At 36.7% G+C, this 18873-nt stretch overlaps 2 protein-coding genes and 2 long non-coding RNA genes across 4 annotated transcripts; 2 read left to right on the plus strand and 2 right to left on the minus strand.

Moving 5' to 3' along the window:
- The first annotated feature begins 297 nt into the window (after positions 1-297).
- LOC103523318 (replication protein A 70 kDa DNA-binding subunit) lies at positions 298-8019 on the plus strand. The gene is made up of 14 exons (XM_026832890.1): positions 298-603; positions 1096-1143; positions 1413-1467; positions 2016-2157; positions 2639-2823; positions 3285-3502; positions 3984-4191; positions 4625-4838; positions 5195-5373; positions 5545-5610; positions 5715-5863; positions 6121-6204; positions 6628-6807; positions 7799-8019. The coding sequence occupies exons 1-14, from the start codon at positions 568-570 to the stop codon at positions 7925-7927; spliced, it is 1893 nt and encodes a 630-aa protein (XP_026688691.1). The 5' UTR covers positions 298-567; the 3' UTR covers positions 7928-8019.
- Positions 8020-8068: 49 nt separating this feature from the next.
- LOC113473288 lies at positions 8069-8546 on the minus strand. Its single transcript, XR_003395307.1, has 2 exons — positions 8347-8546; positions 8069-8234 (listed from the first exon to the last, which is right to left on the minus strand). It is a non-coding gene; the product is annotated as an uncharacterized LOC113473288 (long non-coding RNA).
- LOC108254277 lies at positions 8227-9229 on the plus strand. The gene is made up of 3 exons (XR_001809893.2): positions 8227-8331; positions 8444-8478; positions 8564-9229. It is a non-coding gene; the product is annotated as an uncharacterized LOC108254277 (long non-coding RNA).
- Positions 9230-10575: 1346 nt separating this feature from the next.
- LOC103523327 (epidermal retinol dehydrogenase 2-like) lies at positions 10576-14722 on the minus strand. Its single transcript, XM_026832895.1, has 5 exons — positions 14305-14722; positions 13556-13894; positions 12308-12483; positions 11699-11812; positions 10576-11367 (listed from the first exon to the last, which is right to left on the minus strand). The coding sequence occupies exons 1-5, from the start codon at positions 14458-14460 to the stop codon at positions 11226-11228; spliced, it is 927 nt and encodes a 308-aa protein (XP_026688696.1). The 5' UTR covers positions 14461-14722; the 3' UTR covers positions 10576-11225.
- Positions 14723-18873: the final 4151 nt, after the last annotated feature.

Genomic DNA, 18873 nt, shown 5'->3' on the forward strand with positions numbered 1-18873 from the left:
TCCGATTGACTCCGCAATCTAATGAGCAAAAGTTCTTCAGGTGTTGAACATTTTCGTGAAAATTTCATCAACATCGGACAAACAGTTCGGAAGTTATGCCGATTTTTTTGGATTTCGGTTTTTTATTTTTACTTTCTATTTTCAGTATTTTCGGCTCTTTTTATTCAATAATTCAATTATTCTAGTTTGACTTCAATCTGATTTCTGTCTGATTTTCCTGCCGGAGGTTTTTCATTTTCCTATTACTCGTGATCATAACATAATAGCGTTCAATTTTATATTTTTTGGATTTCGGTTTTTTATTTTTACTTTCTATTTTCGGCTCTTTTTATTCAATAATTCAATTATTCTAGTTTGACTTCAATAAGTTCAATCTGATTTCTGTCTGATTTTCCTGCCGGAGGTTTTTCATTTTCCTATTACTCGTGATCATAACATAATAGCGTTCAATTTTATCTTTACAATCTTGTGAAATTCTGTGCACTTACCCTATGTGGTAGAGGTCCCAAGTGTTTTCTGTGTTTGATTGCTTGTTGCACCCTATTGTACCCCAACAGTGACTTGAAAATGACTGATATTAAGCTCTCCGAAGGTTCTCTAAGGGTATGTGTCCTCACTAGAGATTCTAGTAACTTTACTATGCTAACACTATGGTCCATCACAAATGGAACATGAAACAAGGGGTATGTACCTATTACCTATACACAGGGCTGGATTTGGAGGGGGGCTGAGGAGGCCGATGGGCCCAAGCTCCATTTTTCTCCATTACTGTATGCCAGACTCCAAAAATTTGGGGTCAAGGGGGCCTGGCCACCCCCCTACCCCCCTCCCCCTTTGAGCTTAATTTACCTCTTGTAATGTGAACCAGGCTCCAAAAATTTGGAGCATTATATCCCCCCTGGTACATCACTGTTAGGACCCTTGCCCCTCCTGACAAAATCCTGGATATGGCCCTGCTGATACCATTCAATGATCTGTAGAACTCACTCAGAAACACAGTCCATATGGAGGTCCCTCCTGTTTAATTTAAGCTATCAAGCTTGATGTACTTACTTGAACATGAACATTTATTAATTTGAACTTTTCCTTCCTCAGGCCATCATGAATGGAGAAGATGTGGCTAATCCTGTGATGCAAATATTGGTAAGAAACAATATCTTCTAAATTACATACACATACAAACTTATCTAATTATTGAATTTTGTAGAGAGCAACAGTTTTGTGATATAGAGCCCCATTACCTGAAACCCTCAGGGTGAAACCTTCAACACCCATTTAAACTCTACTGAGTACTGAGGTCTCCTTTTAGGTACATTTTGTAATTTTCAGTTTGGTCTAACAATTCCTTTGCCCTAAACCACTAAAAACAATTTTATTATTTTCTTTTTCAATGTTATCATGAACTCTTACAGGGCACCAAAAAAATCCCAGGTGGTACTGCTGAAAGATACCGTGTCCTTATCTCAGATGGGAGTTTTGTGATATAGAGCCCCATTACCTGGAACCCTCAGGGTGAAACCTTCAACACCCATTTAAACTCTACTGAGGTCTCCTTTTAGGTACATTTTGTAATTTTCAGTTTATAACAATTCCTTTGTCCTGTACCACTGAAAACATTTTTATTTTTCAATGTTATCATGAACTCTTACAGGGCACCAAAAAAATCCCAGGTGGTACTGCTGAAAGATACCGTGTCCTTATCTCAGATGGTTTTATGGTTTTCTGGACAAAATTTGCACCACCATTTTCGTGTTCCTGGTAAAAAGACCTTTAAGTAATTTGATATATAGGTCGACCAGGTTTGGATAAGTCCTTCTATGGGGACAGACAGACTGACTGACAGACAGACCGACACCGAAGCGAATACAATAGTCCGTCCACTATACCTTTTATTATTAGTAATAATAAAGGAGGACGGACTAAAAAATGTAAATGCAGTTTCTTTGTGTTATTATGTCACAACTTTGGTGCTCACTGCAGCAATGTAGGATTTTCCCAATATCTCAATATCTCAGATGGAGTCAACATCAATAGTTTTGCAATGCTTGCTACTCAACTGAATGATATCATTACTGATGGCACTCTGAGTGAATTCACCATTGTCCAGATCAAAAGATACATTGTCAGTGGAGTCTCATCAGGCTCAGCAACCAATAGGTGAGTTGGAAGTTGGAATGATGTTTTGCCAAGTCAAAACCAAGACCTGTTGGCAGAGAGATTATAAGAGTGCTGTTCCAAGAAGTATAAATATGGTGAAATTTTGATGAATGCATGTATTGTATACCTAATCTGTGAAATTTAGTGTTAAGAGACATCAAAAACATAAATAGGAGTGTACATTTATATTTATTTATAATTTTTGTTCAAGGTATAATAAGTGTTTAGTCACCCACTCAGACATTAAATAGGACATGAAGCATCATACAAACGTGTCTTACAAATTTTGTTTCAGATCTGTTCTGATTATTTTAGAGCTGAACATTATCAAACCAGGTACAGAGATAGGATTCAAAATTGGCAACCCCCACATATTTATTTATAATTTTTGTTCAAGGTATGATAAGTGTTTAGTCACCTACTCAGAAATTAAATAGGACATGAAGCATCATACAAACATGTCTTACGAATTTTGTTTCAGATCTGTTCTGATTATTTTAGAGCTGAACATTATCAAACCAGGTACAGAGATAGGATTCAAAATTGGCAACCCCCAACCTTTAAACACAAACACAGATAATTCTTCCACTCAGCAAACTCCTGCTGCTACTAATACTAATGGAAGTAATGGAGTCCATAACAATGTGGCAATCCCCAGACAAGCATGTAAGTAAATATTATTGAATGCATCAGCTCCTAATGGATCATTGAGCTTGAGCAATGCTATGCATGGTTGGACAGCTGGGCTTTCCCAATACTACTTAGGCTAGGTGAGGTTAATTTTAGGAGATGAATAGCTAGTCATTAAATGGATTGTAATAACCCCCCCCCCCCCCCCACTAAAAAAAGAAAGCAAAAAAATAGGAGTTATACAGGGATAAAAACCCCCCCCCCCCCATCACTAAAAATAGAAAGTAAAAAGTTAGTAGTTATACAGTGACATTACTTAAACCCCTAGAAAAAATCAATGCTACAATATAAAAATGGTGATTTATTTACACTCTAAGTGACAAGACCATGTGTGAAGAATGGTGATGAACAGATGAAATATTTATTTTCCTTCTAATAGCCAAAATCATCAATAAAGATTTCAATTTTCACACACTCTTCTTCTCTGCACGTTTCAGCTGCACCAGTTGTTCAGACCCATCCTATTGTCAGTCTGAGTCCATACCAGAACAAGTGGACAATCAAGGCTCGAGTGACAAATAAGACACCGATACGAGAGTGGAATAATGCCCGTGGCAGTGGAAAACTGTTCAGTATTGATTTATTGGATGAAAGTGGAGAGATTCGGGCTACCATGTTCAATGATGAATGTAATCGCTTTCATGATATGATTGAGGTTGGTAATTTCCATTTCTTTTTTTTTCTTTTTAGTTTAGGGGGTTTAAGCCACCAAATGGCCCATAGGATTAGAACCCCTTCTTAGTGATATAAATGAATAAGTCCATTCAATGTTTCCTGGTATGGTTCAAACTCTTGGCTTGTATGTGCCTTCCAGCACACTCAATATTAATAGTCCTTTTTTACGATGACTTGATGTTCTTTGAACGTGAAAAGAGATGTTTGATTTTATACAGTTTATATACCTTCTTGGATAAGCAACACATTATTGTTATTTTCAAATATTCTAGCTTAGAACTACCTTATTATTCTAACTATCTCATATTATAAGCCACCTATTAGTTAAGTAACTACATTATTTTATAATATTAATCCATCAATTGTTTCGTTTTCACAGAAAGACAAAGTGTACTACATCAGCAACTGTACTCTCAAACCGGCCAACCAATATTAATCCATCAATTGTTTCGTTTTCACAGAAAGACAAAGTGTACTACATCAGCAACTGTACTCTCAAACCGGCCAACAAGAAATTCTCGAGCATCAACAATGATTATGAAATGTCCTTCACTCACAGCACCACAGTAATTCCTTGTAATGAAGATGAAGTGGGCAATATGCCGTCTGTTAAATATTGCTTTGTACCACTCAAGACTATCGCCGAAATTTCACCAGATGAAAATATTGGTGAGTCCCTATACATGTAAGCTGTAAGGATTTCCCTTCAGGGAAAAAAATAATTGTTTTGTTGTGTTTTAGTAATTTTCTTATTTAAAATTAAATAGACGAGCCTCTTTAGCCCCTAACAGCCATGTTAAGCCTATAAAAATTAAATGGAACTTAACAGGCTGTTAGCTCCAGAGGCCCTGATATCACAGCGGTAGATCTTGGGACTGAAAAAATATTGATGAAATCCACCTTTTTCCTTTCTTCTTCTTATTCAATTTTCTTATTTATTCTCTTTTTGATCTTCTTCAACCAGTTGATCTCATTAATCTGGGGATCTACAGTGACGTTAAACGCCAATTCTCTTGTCTGCCTTCTTTATTCTGCCATCACCATTCGGCTACAGCTGAAGCTGCAATAACATCAACCCATTCTCTTATGTTTTTTCACACAGATGTCCTGGGAGTTTGTATTGATGCAGCTGAGCTCTCTTCCGTCACGGGCAAGACTAATCAGAAGACCTACATGAAGCGTGACATCACACTGGTAGATCAGAGTCAGGCATCGGTCACCATGACTCTGTGGGGGAAAGAAGCGGAAACGTTTGACGCTTCCAACAAACCTGTGATTGCTGTCAAGGCAGCCCGGGTATCGGAGTTCCAAGGTGGGTGAATCTTTGATGTCTAAAGGAGTGAGTGAGTAAAAAATACGAGTAACTATCTATCAGTCTCAAACTATTTGTGGTAAAGCAGAGCTTTTTCACAATTTTTGTGGATATCACTGCATTACTAAGTGCTTTCTTTGCAATCAATTTCCATACTTCAATAATCTTTTTACACTGGTAGTGCCGCCACTGGTCGCTTCTTGATTAAAGTAGCTACTCAATTGTCCTCACGTGGCTGAGTGCACCCCGAACTCCAAGCACAGAGCCGAAAAAAAAACGTGTAAACACTGAGGACAACCAAGCCATAAGAGCGGAAACTCTAAATGAAGTAGAGCCAAAAAGTGTGGAAACTGCGAAAAGAACTAGCAAAGTGGAAACTACAACGACCATCAGCAAGACTGAAAGCAAACTTGCCACAAATACGCCCAAACCAATTGAGGGAACCAAGACTGAACTAGATCCAACTAAACATGACCAAAGTGAATTGAATAAAGATACTAATAACAGTACAGTTAGAAAAGAAACTAACATTAGTGTTAGTAAAGATAGCATCAACTAATCATGTCCGCCTGTCAAGTCTACCTGATACTTTCGTTAGTAATCAATACCTCATCCCTAAAGGGAATTTAGTGACATATTTTTTTTAATAGTTGTCTCTTCAATGTCAAAGTTTCAACTTTCTCTACTCCAACCCTATTATTATCTTTCAGGCAACTTACTGCTGATGCGAGAGATCCAGGATCAGCAGCTAGGCATGGGGGATAAAGCTGACTACTGTTCAGTCAGGGGAATCTTCCTTTTCGGGAAGATAAGACCTTAGCAGTTACAGTTCCCTCTATCAAACCTCAAATCAAATCAAAAAAGTCTTGTTACCTTTCAGGCAACTTACTGCTGATGCGAGAGATCCAGGACCAGCAGCTAGGCATGGGGGATAAAGCTGACTACTGTTCAGTCAGGGGAATAATACAAGTATTCCGCGGTAGTAATACGACTTACAAGGCGTGTCCATCCCAGGATTGTAACAAGAAGGTAAGAACATGATTCCATCTACATTATGTTTTACATTAAACAGGTTTTGTTGTTTTTCTTTAGAAATGTTATATGTGATGTATTACTATTACAAATACAAATCAAATGTATAAAACCTTGTTTAGACTGCGAGAGTAAAGGGACTTTTCAGTCCTATGCTGGCAGTATAAAGATATTTTCTCTTCTATGTTCTGAGATATCTCATGCTTTTTTTTATCACTGAAAATTTCATACGAACTAACCTCTTTATTTTACAGGTGATTGATCAAAACAATGGAATGTACCGTTGTGAAAAGTGTAACAAAGAATTCAACACCTTTACCTATCGTCTTATTTTACCAGTAAGTATTGCCCATGAAAACACCTTAAGGATTGAGGACTAGGCAATTTAAGTCATAGTTTTTCAATATTCTAATAAGCATAGGTACTTTTTTGTGCGAAGAGCGAAAAGTAGAAAGATATTAATGTTAAGTGCTATCTGAAATAACTGTAGTAATTAGGTAGCAGAGCTCATGCAAGGGAGGACCTAGCCACTTAAAATATATCCTTTAGGAAAGGTCTCTGGACTCCTTAAGCTGTGTCCAAGTCCAAGCATAGTCGACGACGGTCGATCAATGTCGGCCAAAAATCGTACCCTGCCTCGACAACATAGATTCACCTCTTCTATCGAGTCGATCGACGGCCGTCGCGTCAACTATGTGTGGACACAGATTTAGGATTACAGTGTGGTCTCGACCCGTAACCCTTTGTATTCTCTCCCTCAGGTCATGATAGGCGACTGGACAAACAGTGTCTGGGTGACTCTATTCCAAAATGAGGCCGAAAGCATACTGGGTGTCACTGCTCAGGAGGTCGGCGAGAGTACCGAAGATCATCCCGCTCTCAAGAAGGCCCTGTTCACACAGTACATATTTCGCCTGCGTGCCAAACTGGAACATTACAATGTAAGTAGAATATTACTTTCTTTCTTTTTTCACAAACCTTGGTTCTGTTCGATATTGTATTTTATTAAAAAAGTTAGTTTTGTTAAAATTCCGACGGGCTTAAGGATACAAATTGTACATTTCCCTAGCCATTAGGTTGTTATAAAATTTAAAAGTGAGAGCAAAGGGCTTTTTTTTTTTTTTTTTTTTTTGTTGTGAAGAAGTAGATTTCACATTTGGATTGCAGTAGTTTTTACCATCACTCCAACAGTCTTTTGCAGTAGTTTTACCTTCGTTAGGAGTAGTTTTTATTTCCTCACTTTCTGACGAGGTCTGCGCTTGGTTTTGCTTCAAGATTGGTAGTTCGAGTTTATGAAAAATACAGTGTTTGTAAGTGTATTGTTTAAATAGTGCTTTGTTTTGGGTATAGACGTTTAGACTGTCGAATTGACTAATTTATTCGTAGTCCTATATATGTACATAGAAGTAGATTTCACAATTGGATTGCAGTAGTTTTTACCATCATTCCAACAGTCTTTTGCAGTAGTTTTACCTTCGTTAGGAGTAGTTTTTATTTCCTCACTTTCAATAAGTAAGAAGGATTTCTAATCCGAAGATTGATAGTTCGAGTTTATGAAAAACATAGTGTATGTGTGTATTGTTTAAATAGTGCTTTGTGTTGGGTATAGACGTTTAGACTGTCGAATTGACTAACTTATTCGTAGTCCTATATATGTACATGTACATAGAAGTAGATTTCACATTTGGATTGCAGTAGTTTTTACCATCATTCCAACAGTCTTTTGCAGTAGTTTTACCTTCGTTAGGAGTAGTTTTTATTTCCTCACTTCCTGACGAGGTCTTCGCTTGGTTTTGCTTGTGCAGGATGAGAAGCGGCTTAAAATAACCTGCGCTGGAATCAAACCGGTTGACCATCTGGAACTTAGCAAGAAATTCATAGCCGAGATCAAAGATCTGGCGGGATTGGGATCTCAGGGTTTTGCTTGTGCAGGATGAGAAGCGGCTTAAAATAATCTGCGCTGGAATCAAACCGGTTGACCATCTGGAACTTAGCAAGAAATTCATAGCCGAGATCAAAGATCTGGCGGGATTGGGATCTCAGATGGATACGAGAGCTTAAAGTGGAAGTACTTCAAAACCTGTTTACAGAGCTTGAAGTGAAAGTACTTTAAGACCTGTTTTCAGAGCTTGAAGTGGATGTACTTCAGGACCGATTTTCAAAGCTTGAAGTAGAAGTACTTCAAGTCCGAGGATTGGGATCTCAAATGGATACGAGAGCTTAAAGTGGAAGTACTTCAAAACCTGTTTACAGAGCTTGAAGTGGAAGTACTTTAAGACCTGTTTTCAGAGCTTGAAGTGGATGTACTTCAGGACCGATTTTCAAAGCTTGAAGTAGAAGTACTTCAAGTCCGATTTACTATTTACAACTGACTTATATGTTGGATATCCGATCTGATCTTCTTAACGAATCACAGGAGAGTGTTTTTCCGACCTTCGTAAATACTCTACTCTGATTGGATAAAGGTTGTTTCGGTAGACCTGACTTATATGTTGGATATCCTATCTGATCTTCTTAACGAATCACAGGAGAGTGTTTTTCCGACCTTCGTAAATACTCTACTCTGATTGGATAAAGGTTGTTTCGGTAGAGAAAGTATAATACATAAATAGGTTGTCCAGTAGTTTTGTAGAACTACTGGTTTGGCTGTTTGCCTCTGAGGCGACTTCACATTTTCAATCTTTTGTCTCTTAATAGGTTGTCCAGTAGTTTTGTAGAACTACTGGTTTGGCTGTTTGCCTCTGAGGCGACTTCACATTTTCAATCTTTTGTCTCTTCTGATATAACCGTTGAATGTTCCTTATTATGTTGTATAATATTTTTTGTATTAGATTTAATCAATAAGTACATATGATATTTCTGTATTGTGCACGTTTAATGTTATTTTTCTCCTTCAATTAAAATTCTAGAATGATTATTTTGATGATTTCGAGTCTTTTAGGAATGACTTGATAAGAGAGTATTTCTACTAGGTATTGTACATGTCGTTGTGGCTTGGATTTCCTTGCTAAAATTGTACTCGTTTGGCTTACTGGAGAAAGTGGTTTCAGTTTATTTGAAGTTTCGTATTTCTTGTATTACTTACAGTCCTTTTTTACGATGACTTGATGTTCTTTGAACGTGAAAAGAGATGTTTGATTTTATAGTTTATATTCCTTCTTGGATAAGCAACACATTATTGTTATTTTCAAATATTAATTTCAAATATTCTAGCTTAGAACTACCTTATTATTCTAACTATCTCATATTATAAGTTATAAGCCACCTATTAGTTAAGTAACTACATTATTTTACCTTATGTTACTCCCTTTATTGTATAATGGACTATCTTTTCTATTCTTTAAAAATATTCGTACCTACCAAACAAGTTAACCAAACTTTGAATAAAAGATCAAGAGATCCAATTTTGTGAGAATGTAAAAAGAAACTTCTTGGTATTTGGACATTTGATATTCGTCTTTCAAGGGAAAACTAGCTGATGGAGTTACAACAAAGTTCAAACTTCAAAATGCTAAAAACTGGAAGTAAAGTGTATGCTAGGTGCCTATACATAGTGTATGTAGTATGTACATTTGTACATTGTACAGTCACAATTTTATTGATATTCCCCACTAGTTTGCCAAATTCTGAATGAAAAAGTAAAAATTGAAAACTGATAAATGAAACACAAAAATAAACATTTTTCTCATCCCCTTATTATTTTCGAAATAGGTCGATACTACCTCAATTCTTCCTCGATTCAGTTGAAATGTAGGATGCCTATTATTATTTAACTAATTATTTATTATACCTAGAACAGTTTTTTTTTTTTTTTTTTTTTTTTTCACGTGGATTGTTCGATACAGATTCTGGGGTCCCGAAGCTCAAATACCTATGTAGTCAGATTACACTTTTCATAGGTATAAATAAGGGGTACTTATACTTGGGTATGGGATACCTGCAGAGGACACAAAGCAAATTTCACTTCATTTGACGGGCAAGCAAAGTAAGAGGACCGCATAGGGGACAAGGGAAGAAGAAGAGAGGGAGAGAGAAAAAGGTAAGAGGGAATGGGAGACCGAGGGAAAGGTGGAGAAGAGAAGGAGAAAGAGAAAAAAGTGAAAATTAATTATCAAAGAGATAAATGCTGCTTAGAGTTTTTAAAAACGAGTGTTGGGATTTTGCCAGTGATACGGTCGAGAGCGAAGGGATGGGGTTCTGATGATGGGATATGCTGGTAAAAATTCAATACTGAAATAGGTAGTGAAATACCCTGGTTGTATCCTGAGGGACTTATATTCTGTAGTGTCAGGCATGGGTCAAAGAATAGAATATATATGAGTATGCAGATACCTTGTTTACCCTGCCCGAATAATAAAGAATATACCATGTTTATCCTGTCCGAATAGATAAGAATATACCTTGTTTATCCAGCTTTCATAATTATGTAGGACTGTAAAGTCCCTTTACCCCCGCAATCTCACCAAAGTCTTAAATATTTTTATACAGTTTATAGGAATATACATAGTTCACAATGATGAGATATAACCAGCGTTTTATAACCGATAACCAACCATCAAGTCACAAAAGATCTAATCAGGTCGCACTGACATAGGGCGTTTATTACAGCCGGTGGCCCTACTTACACCAACCATCATGATATGTCCACCTGCCAACGCGACGAAGGAATCTTCCAAAGTTGCCACATTTCATCATTTCATGACACTCAGTTGTGTTCAAGTCCAACCCTGGCGTTTCAGCAGTATATCCATTTGTTTAGTGTACCTTGTACCGTTGTATACCCTACCTATTGCACTATACATAGTGTACTGTTATAGATCTAACTCAACTAGAAGTATAAGTATACACTTCTATACTAGTAAGTACCAACTATAAGTAGATATACTCGATGTTACTGCTGTAGCACTTCTAATCTTTATTGTTTCCACGTCCCTATAATTATAGTGCTGGGACCTGACATACCTGCAGAATAAAGTGAAGACTACACAACCAATTCTGGGACAATTTTACGACACGAATCATGTCTACATGGACACAAATAAAAGTTGTATATTTACAATAGAGGAGAGGATATGCTGGTTTGTTTATTATAATTTTATTACAAATCCTGGTTTGTTTATTGTAATTTTATTGCAATTCCTGGTTTGTGTATTGTAATTTTATCGCAATTCCGGGTTTGTTTATTGCAACTTTATTGCAATTCCTGGTTTGTTTATTGCAACAATTCCTGCTTTGTTTATTACAACACCTGGTTTGTTTATTGCAATTTTACCACAATTCCGGATTTATTTATTGCAAACATTCCCACTAGTGCAGTTGCCAAGGTCATTGGATTGCAGTGTTTTGGATAACACCTTCCTTACGTTCCGGTAGCTTGACCCATGGACAATATCTTGAAACTTGTGTTCTTAACGTTAACTAATTCTTGGCTCTCTGGAGTAGTCCAGTTAAAGTAGAACACATAGGATAGGAAATATTCTTGTATCTTCATTGGCAAGAGTCTGAAATCCAAAAGGAAAATTCGATTAGTTTACAGACAGCGGAAAGGACCTCACTGTGACATGACATGACATTGGGAAACGGCTTTTCTCCTATGGATTGTTGTTAAATTAAGAATTAGTTTGATAGGTCAAAATTTAAAACTTTAAATCTGTCTCAAAACGCGATTAGTAGCCCCATTATTGTGTACAAATAAAGGTAGATTTCTGTTTCTACTCTCACGTCACGTGAGTTTATATAGAAGTGGTTCAAAGTTCTCCCATAATATAGTAGACGATTTCGTTCACTATAGCTTCTCTGCCCTCACATCGCGTGAGCAGCCTTTAGACTTACTTGGTGATATACAGCATGAATCTGAGTTCCTCAGGTACACTGAATATGGGGGTGTCCCTTCTAATATTGCTAATGATCTTCCGTGCCGTGTAATTTGGTTCTAAAATTGGCAACCTGAAACAGTTGGTTTTTCGTGTAAAAAATAAATAATAATCTTCTTCTTCTTTTTCTTCGCCTTTTCCCGTGTACAGACGGGGTCGGCGTTTTTCGTCAGCCTCTCAATCAGCCCTAACTAGGGTGATTTCTTCGCCTTTTTCCGTGTACAGACGGGGTCGGGGTTTTTCGTCAGCCTCTCAATCAGCCCTAACTAGGGTGATTGCTTTGGGCTGACATTTGGTTTTGGCTACAAATTTTACGAGTAGATGCCCTTCGCACTCAACCTTTGCTATTTCTTTAGCAAGGGAAAAAGAAGCAGAATTTTGAAACTCTAGAAAAGTTTTACATTCTTGCCAGAGCTGTCTCGAAAAGCCAAAATGTGGGATAAATGAAGTAGGTTTATAGCTATCTATTGAATGCCTTGAAAATATTTCTTAGGCAGTGTAGGTATAGCGCTATAGCATTAAAAAAAAAAAAAAAATCATCCCTAAAGGGAATTTAGCTAAAAAAAATCAATTAATACTATGTGTTGCCAGTAGTAAATATTGAATGATCTCACCAGTTACTGCCCATTTAGAAGCGGCATAGGCACTCGCATTAGCAACTCCAGTCATGCTAGACATTGAGGAGATGGCCACAATATGGCCTTGGTTTCTTTTGACCATGTCGGGTAGAAATGCGCGCACCATCTGGGAAATAGAGACATAAATATATTATAAGATAGAATAATCAATGCGGAAGGATCTCGTCTCTCCAAGGCATATTTTATCTTTTCTCCTAGGTATCACCAAAATCGGACTAAAGGTGTGTCCACACATAGTCGACTCAACCGTCCACACTGCCTTGACAACATATCGATGACGATCGACGGCCGGCCGACTATGTTTGGACATTACAGTTCGAGAATCTCGCATTGCAAAAAAAAAAAAAAAAAAAAAAAAAAAAAAAAAAAAAAAAAAAAACACGACAACAACAAGACGTCAAGAGTATCAAGACAACCTGAATGTTTTTTTTTTTTTTTTAAAGATTGAAAAAAATGTCGAATTCACATCATTAGTCCTTCTCAAGGTCAAGAACACACTTTTTTTACCTATGAGGATTATGGATCTAAGTTAGGTAGAGGTTAAGTATATCGACTTTATAGGTATCCTGATTAGGATTGATTTGAAGGTCACTGATTCGTGATTTTTTTGCTCTCTTTTTTAGGCAGGTAAATACAAAGTTGGGGAGAAACCCCCAATATTAATCGTACCTACTACTAGGTGTTTACACAATATTGTGTGCTACAATGCTACATACAGTGAAACCCCAATTCGTGATTTCTTTTTTGCTCTCTTTTTTAGGCAGGTAAATACAAAGTTGGGGAGAAACCCCCAATATTAATCGTACCTACTACTAGGTATTTACACAATATTGTGTGCTACAATGCTACATACAGTGAAACCCCCGAATATCGGACACTCTCGGTCCCAGAGATTTTGTCCTCTATTGGGAGGATAGGAGGTATTTGTTAAGGGAGGTTTCGCATGAGTCAATTACCCTGAAGTGTCCTGTGATGTTGATGTTAAACAGTCGCTGTATCTGCTCGGGAGGTATTTGTTAAGGGAGGTTTCGCATGAGTCAATTACCCTGAAGTGTCCTGTGATGTTGATGTTAAACAGTCTCTGTATCTGCTCATGAAACCCCCGAATATCGGACACTCTCGGTCCCAGAGATTTTGTCCTCTATTGGGAGGATGGGAGGTATTTGTGAGTCAATTACCCTGAAGTGTCCTGTGATGTTGATGTTAAACAGTCGCTGTATCTGCTCGTCCGTAATATCTGTCTGCAAAATTTTGAACTGAGTCAGAATTCCGGCGTTGTTAATCAAGATGTCAACTTTGCCAAAGTCTCTGTGTACATTCTTGCCCAGCTCTTTGACAGATGCCTCGTTTCCAATATCAACATGGTATGCTTTGGCACTCCCTTGTCTGATTTCATTCAGCATGCGAACTGTTTCTTCATTAGGTTCATTTTGTATGTCCGCGCAGAGCACTTGACTGCCTCGTTTGACAAATTCGAGGGCAAGTTCTCTGCCCAATCCAGATCCTGCCCCTGTTATCTGAAAAAAGAAGTGACTTTGTTAGCGGTTTTTCTGACATTTGCAGTTTGAACTCGATCGTTTAGTGGTCAAAACGCTCGCTTGGTAAATAGGGGAGCGTGAGTTCAATCTTCAATCCCGGCAGAGGTATAGATAGAATTTTGTCATCAATATTGTACCTAATTGGAAAATCTGACAACAGTAATAGTAGTACTCCCAAGATGTTTATTTTGAAAACTTTTCAAGGCGGACCAATTCAAATGGTTCCAACTTCTAATATAATTCTACAGCCTTCAGTGTAAAATTTAACTTACCAAAACAATTTTATCCTTGATCTCCTTACGAGGTGGTGGCGAAATTAAGGAATATCAATTCAAATGGTTCCAAATTCTAATACAATTCTACAGCCTTCAGTGTAAAATTTAACTTACCAAAACAATTTTATCCTTGATCTCCTTACGAGGTGGTGGCGAAATTAAGGAATAAATGAACTCAGGGATAGTCATCAAAATATAAAACATCGCCAACAGGAATTGAAACAACAACTTCGTTGGTTCTTTCACACCCCGAAAATCATGGAGGGACATCTTGTGATCTAACGAGAAAAAGATTATAATTGAGACGGGTGCTATCTACCTAACGCCAAGTCACAAAATAGTCATCGTAAAAAAATATTTTACGAAAGAGCTCCGGAATCAACGTAAAAAAGGGTTTCCATTCTTGAAGTCATAAATGTGGAAAGAAGCTTCTTAAATTCTTCCCAGAGCTCTTTAACGAAACCTCAAACCCTTCGGCTACACTTGTATGACTTCACGGTACATTTTGGTTTACCTTACGAATCAAACTGCTAAAAAGAAGTACTTACCTAAGGTACGTAATAATAAAAATATTTTAATTGACACAATCACTTCAATGTTTTTCACTCAAAGATATAACGAATAGTTCTTTTTAGTTAGACAGAGTAAAGCAGAACTAAAGTCTCTAATGGTATACTGATTTCCCTTTCTTCTGTTTTGATTGTAACCTTGATCATATTTTAATTGACACAATCACTTCAATATTTTTCACTCAAAGATATAACGAATAGTTCATTTTAGTTAGACAGAGTAAAGCAGAACTAAAGTCTCTAATGGTATACTGATTTCCCTTTCTTCTGTTTTGATTATAACCTTGATCGTGAAATAAAATACATAAATAACTTTGAGTATATATGATGTATGTAGGGAGGAGTAACCAAAACAAATAATCAAAGTAAAAATGAGAAAAAAAATTGGTGTGAACTTTACAGGAACTCTCCGCAAAATTTGAGCGAATTTGGCGAAAAAGTCAAGTCCTGAGGAACGTGACCTCTTTTGGGTTATTTTAAGACTCGTGCCTTGAATAGATTTTGGAGGACGAATAGCGGTTGAACCGTACATTTCTCGAGCTTTGGCCGTAGGAGACTTTTCATCTACTTTTTATAAAGAACCTAGCGTCTTGGTTCGAAAATTAAAGTCGAAAAACTCATACCCACCTTTGTATAAAAATACAATAATAGTCATAGAACTCTCCTCCTCCGACTCAGGCTTAACCTAATGGAGGAAGAGAACCTGATCCTAAAAACCTAGTTTGTTTACATAATATGTACCTATAGCTACAAACCTACATAGTATATAAGTTAAGTATCATTAAGAAGACCAATGATTGTAATTATGTACTTATTATATTGTATTGTAAACAGAAATTATAAACGATAAAAAATAAAGGTTTATATATAAAAAAAAAGTCATGAAAATTAAGTGAAACTTGGGGAGCTTTTTCAAAAGTTTTGCCCTGAATAACGACCGAACCGTACATTTGATCTAAAAATGCTTAATGTAAGTAATAGAAAATAATTAAATCGAACCTGTTTGCAAAGTCTGAGCAACTTTGGCAGAAAACTCGATGCCTGAGAAGGAACGAAGCGAAGATCGTTATTTTTGTGTTTAGTAATCTGTTTATTAATTTGTCCCTCCATAATTCTCGGTTACGCAATTTTGATGAAATCGACAACTCCAAAACATTATAAAGGAAATTAGTACGTGTATTATGTATAAGCTCTTTGATTTACCTACATGATAATTAATGTTTATGTATTCAGTAATTATTTCCGAGTTTGGCGTTATTAATCATATAGAGACATGAGGAAATTCAACATATGTCCTGTCTGTCTGTATAAAGCTCTTTGATTGACATGATAATTAAGTAATGTTTATGTATTCAGTAATTATTTCCGAGTTTGGCGTTATTAATCATATAGAGACATGAGGAAATTCAACATATGTCCTGTCTGTTTTTTGTAATTTTGTTTCTACGTACACATTTACAATGTACCAAACTACCGTCCTATGAACATGCCAATTTTGTCGTGTCGTGGACATACCTAATTATTATCTACTAATTACCTACTTTCACTAGTTGGATATTGAGAGATGTCAGATCTTTTCATTACATTTAAAAACTTCCTAAATAAATAATACCCTTCCTTTTGCTTCAATCATCTCCCTCTCCTTCTCTTTTACTTTATCCTCCTTCTCCTTCGTTCTCCTCTTCCTCCCTTTGCTTCAAACTCGTCTCTCTCGCTCCTTATCCGTTGATCAATGGAGAAGAAGAATAAGAAAGAGGAAGGAGAGAAGGAGGTTGAGGAGGATAAATAAGAAGAGGATTTAAGAGGAGGAGGAGAAGGAAGAAGAGTAGCCGGAGAAGGAGGAAGGGGAGGGGAGAAGAATGATCACGCATGATCAAGCAATATACAACATCTAATTTTCGTGTCAAAACCACCAAAGTTTTAAATAAATTTGAATTTAAATTGAGGCTTCAGGCTTGTGGAGGGGTTCATGTCTACTTTATTGCTTGTTCCGAGTCATGTATAATAACATGAGAAGGTTCACATATTGGGACATTGACATGACAAGCCTGTGACAGTGTGACTCACCTAATGGTGCTCTAGATTAAGTCGCGTCCACACTATACTTCGTGTCGATCGAACAGTCCATCGATCTCAGTTGAGTAGCCCAGTTCCAAAAGGGGAAAATTGTTTTAACGGCGCCAAAACTGGACATCTCGGAATTTTGACCTTAATATTACTAATTAATATCAACTTTTCCAGAAATACCATACATACCAACAGATTTTAGCTTTTTTTCTAGACCAAAACCATTAAAATCGGCTGCTTGTTTCAAAAGATATGAGTTTTTCTTGTTTTCCCTAAAAATGTCACTTTTGGAACTGGACTACTCAGTTAGACCCCATAGAAAGGAGGTATATGAAGATCAAAGGATTTTGGCGGAATGATATCTGTTTTACATTGTTTCGTGGAAAAAAAGTAAAGCAAGACTAATACGTTTGTCAGAAAACAGAGTTTTGATACTGGTACTCGGGTTTCCATACATAGGTATAGGTACCCAGGTCTTACAGCTAACCAACTACATAGTACAAAATTAAAATTATTTTGTATGTGTACAAGTATATTTCCAATTGCATACATACATTACCTACTTATCTTTATTTGCCATCTGCAATATTCTGCAGTAGGTACCAGTGCAGTGCAGTACCTATTCCGAATTTAAAATTCACTTACAGTCTTACACTATAAAATACAACCTTCAATTAATACACTGTTTATTACTACCCACTAACATTAGTTTCCTATTTATATATAGGTGTCTACACATGAAGGTACCAGGAACTTGTACCGACTATAATGTGAGTAGCTGAGTAGGTACTCAGTAGTCCATTTTCGTTGTTATCAATCTTTATTATGTGAACAAACTGTTTTAACAATGTTGGTTGGGTGCGATGTAACTCAGTAGTCCATTTTCGTTGTTATCAATCTTTATTATGTGAACAAACTGTTTTAACAATGTTGGTTGGGTGCGATGTAATGAGGGGTTTTCTATATAACTTACAGAATTATAAGACACTCGGTGAAGAAAAAACGATGGCGGAACATTTATGTACATTCCCGCCCGGGGTGGTTTGTCCTAAACAGAACAGATAAGATTCGTTTTCGGAAAGGCTGGCTTTCTCCTATCCTGTCTCCCTTCGACTTTCGATTTCGGGACGTTAAGACCTATCAAAGACCTATTCGATAAATCAGCATCAGTTCCCTCCATTAAAAATAATAATAATAATAATAATAATAATAATAATAATCTGACCTATAAGAATACATTTTTTCGCGTTCCCACATGTTCTATAGCAAGGCCATGCGCCATCACGCGTGATCTTGAAATGTTCTATCAATGTTTAGGCTACCTAAGTCACAAATTGACTAGTTTGTACGACATTGAACGTATCTATTAGGTTTAGGGGTAGAGTATCGATACTAAGCAGAAAAAAATATCCACATCTGGTAATGTGACAGAAAAAAAAAACATCTTTCATTATGAAAAAAAAAAAAAAAAAAAAAAAAAAAAAATCTAAACTTTATTGTTTGGTGGAAAAAAAGTAAAGCAAGACTAATACGTTTGTCAGAAAACATAGTTTTGATACTGGTACTCGGGTTTCCATACATAGGTATAGGTACCCAGGTCTTACAGCTAACCAACTACATAGTACAAAATTAAAATATCTGCTGTGAACATCACACGACTTTCCTTATCCTGTTGAATGGTGCTTATTTGGGTGTTCTGTGGTAACATTTACAATATCTCTAACCGTTTAGTCGATATAGCTAAAAACAGCCAAAAAACGGTCAAAATACCGCCAACCGCAGCACCTATTTTAACCAAACGTTTTGTGTTACATCCTTGTCACATTTGTGAACTACATACCAAATTTAGGTAGGATAATAAAATTATACGTGAGTGCGTCCCACGGCAATTTTTCCCTATAATTTGCTCCCTGTATGTACGATTGAACGTACCTAATTGAAGGAGTTCTTAATTCATCCCATTCATAAACAATGGGTATAATATGCCCTAAAACTATAATATTATTCCATTCTCTTCAAGATGTCTCAAAATATTTCTTTCTTTTAT

Source organism: Diaphorina citri, unplaced genomic scaffold (genome assembly GCF_000475195.1).
Source record: "Diaphorina citri unplaced genomic scaffold, Diaci psyllid genome assembly version 1.1 scaffold83, whole genome shotgun sequence".
Lineage (NCBI taxonomy): Eukaryota > Metazoa > Arthropoda > Insecta > Hemiptera > Psyllidae > Diaphorina > Diaphorina citri.

Excerpts from the sequence above, each read along its gene's own strand:
- LOC103523318 (XM_026832890.1), top strand. The coding sequence starts at position 568 with ATGACTGATATTAAGCTCTCCGAAGGTTCTCTAAGG. Across the intron at positions 4,192-4,624 it reads TTCACCAGATGAAAATATTG|ATGTCCTGGGAGTTTGTATT; the intron begins GTGAGTCCCTAT and ends TTTTTCACACAG. Across the intron at positions 5,864-6,120 it reads CCCAGGATTGTAACAAGAAG|GTGATTGATCAAAACAATGG; the intron begins GTAAGAACATGA and ends TTTATTTTACAG.
- LOC103523327 (XM_026832895.1), bottom strand. The coding sequence starts at position 14,460 with ATGTCCCTCCATGATTTTCGGGGTGTGAAAGAACCAACGAAGTTGTTG. Across the intron at positions 13,895-14,304 it reads TCAAGGATAAAATTGTTTTG|ATAACAGGGGCAGGATCTGG; the intron begins GTAAGTTAAATT and ends TTCTTTTTTCAG. Across the intron at positions 11,368-11,698 it reads TTCATGCTGTATATCACCAA|ACTCTTGCCAATGAAGATAC; the intron begins GTAAGTCTAAAG and ends TTTGGATTTCAG.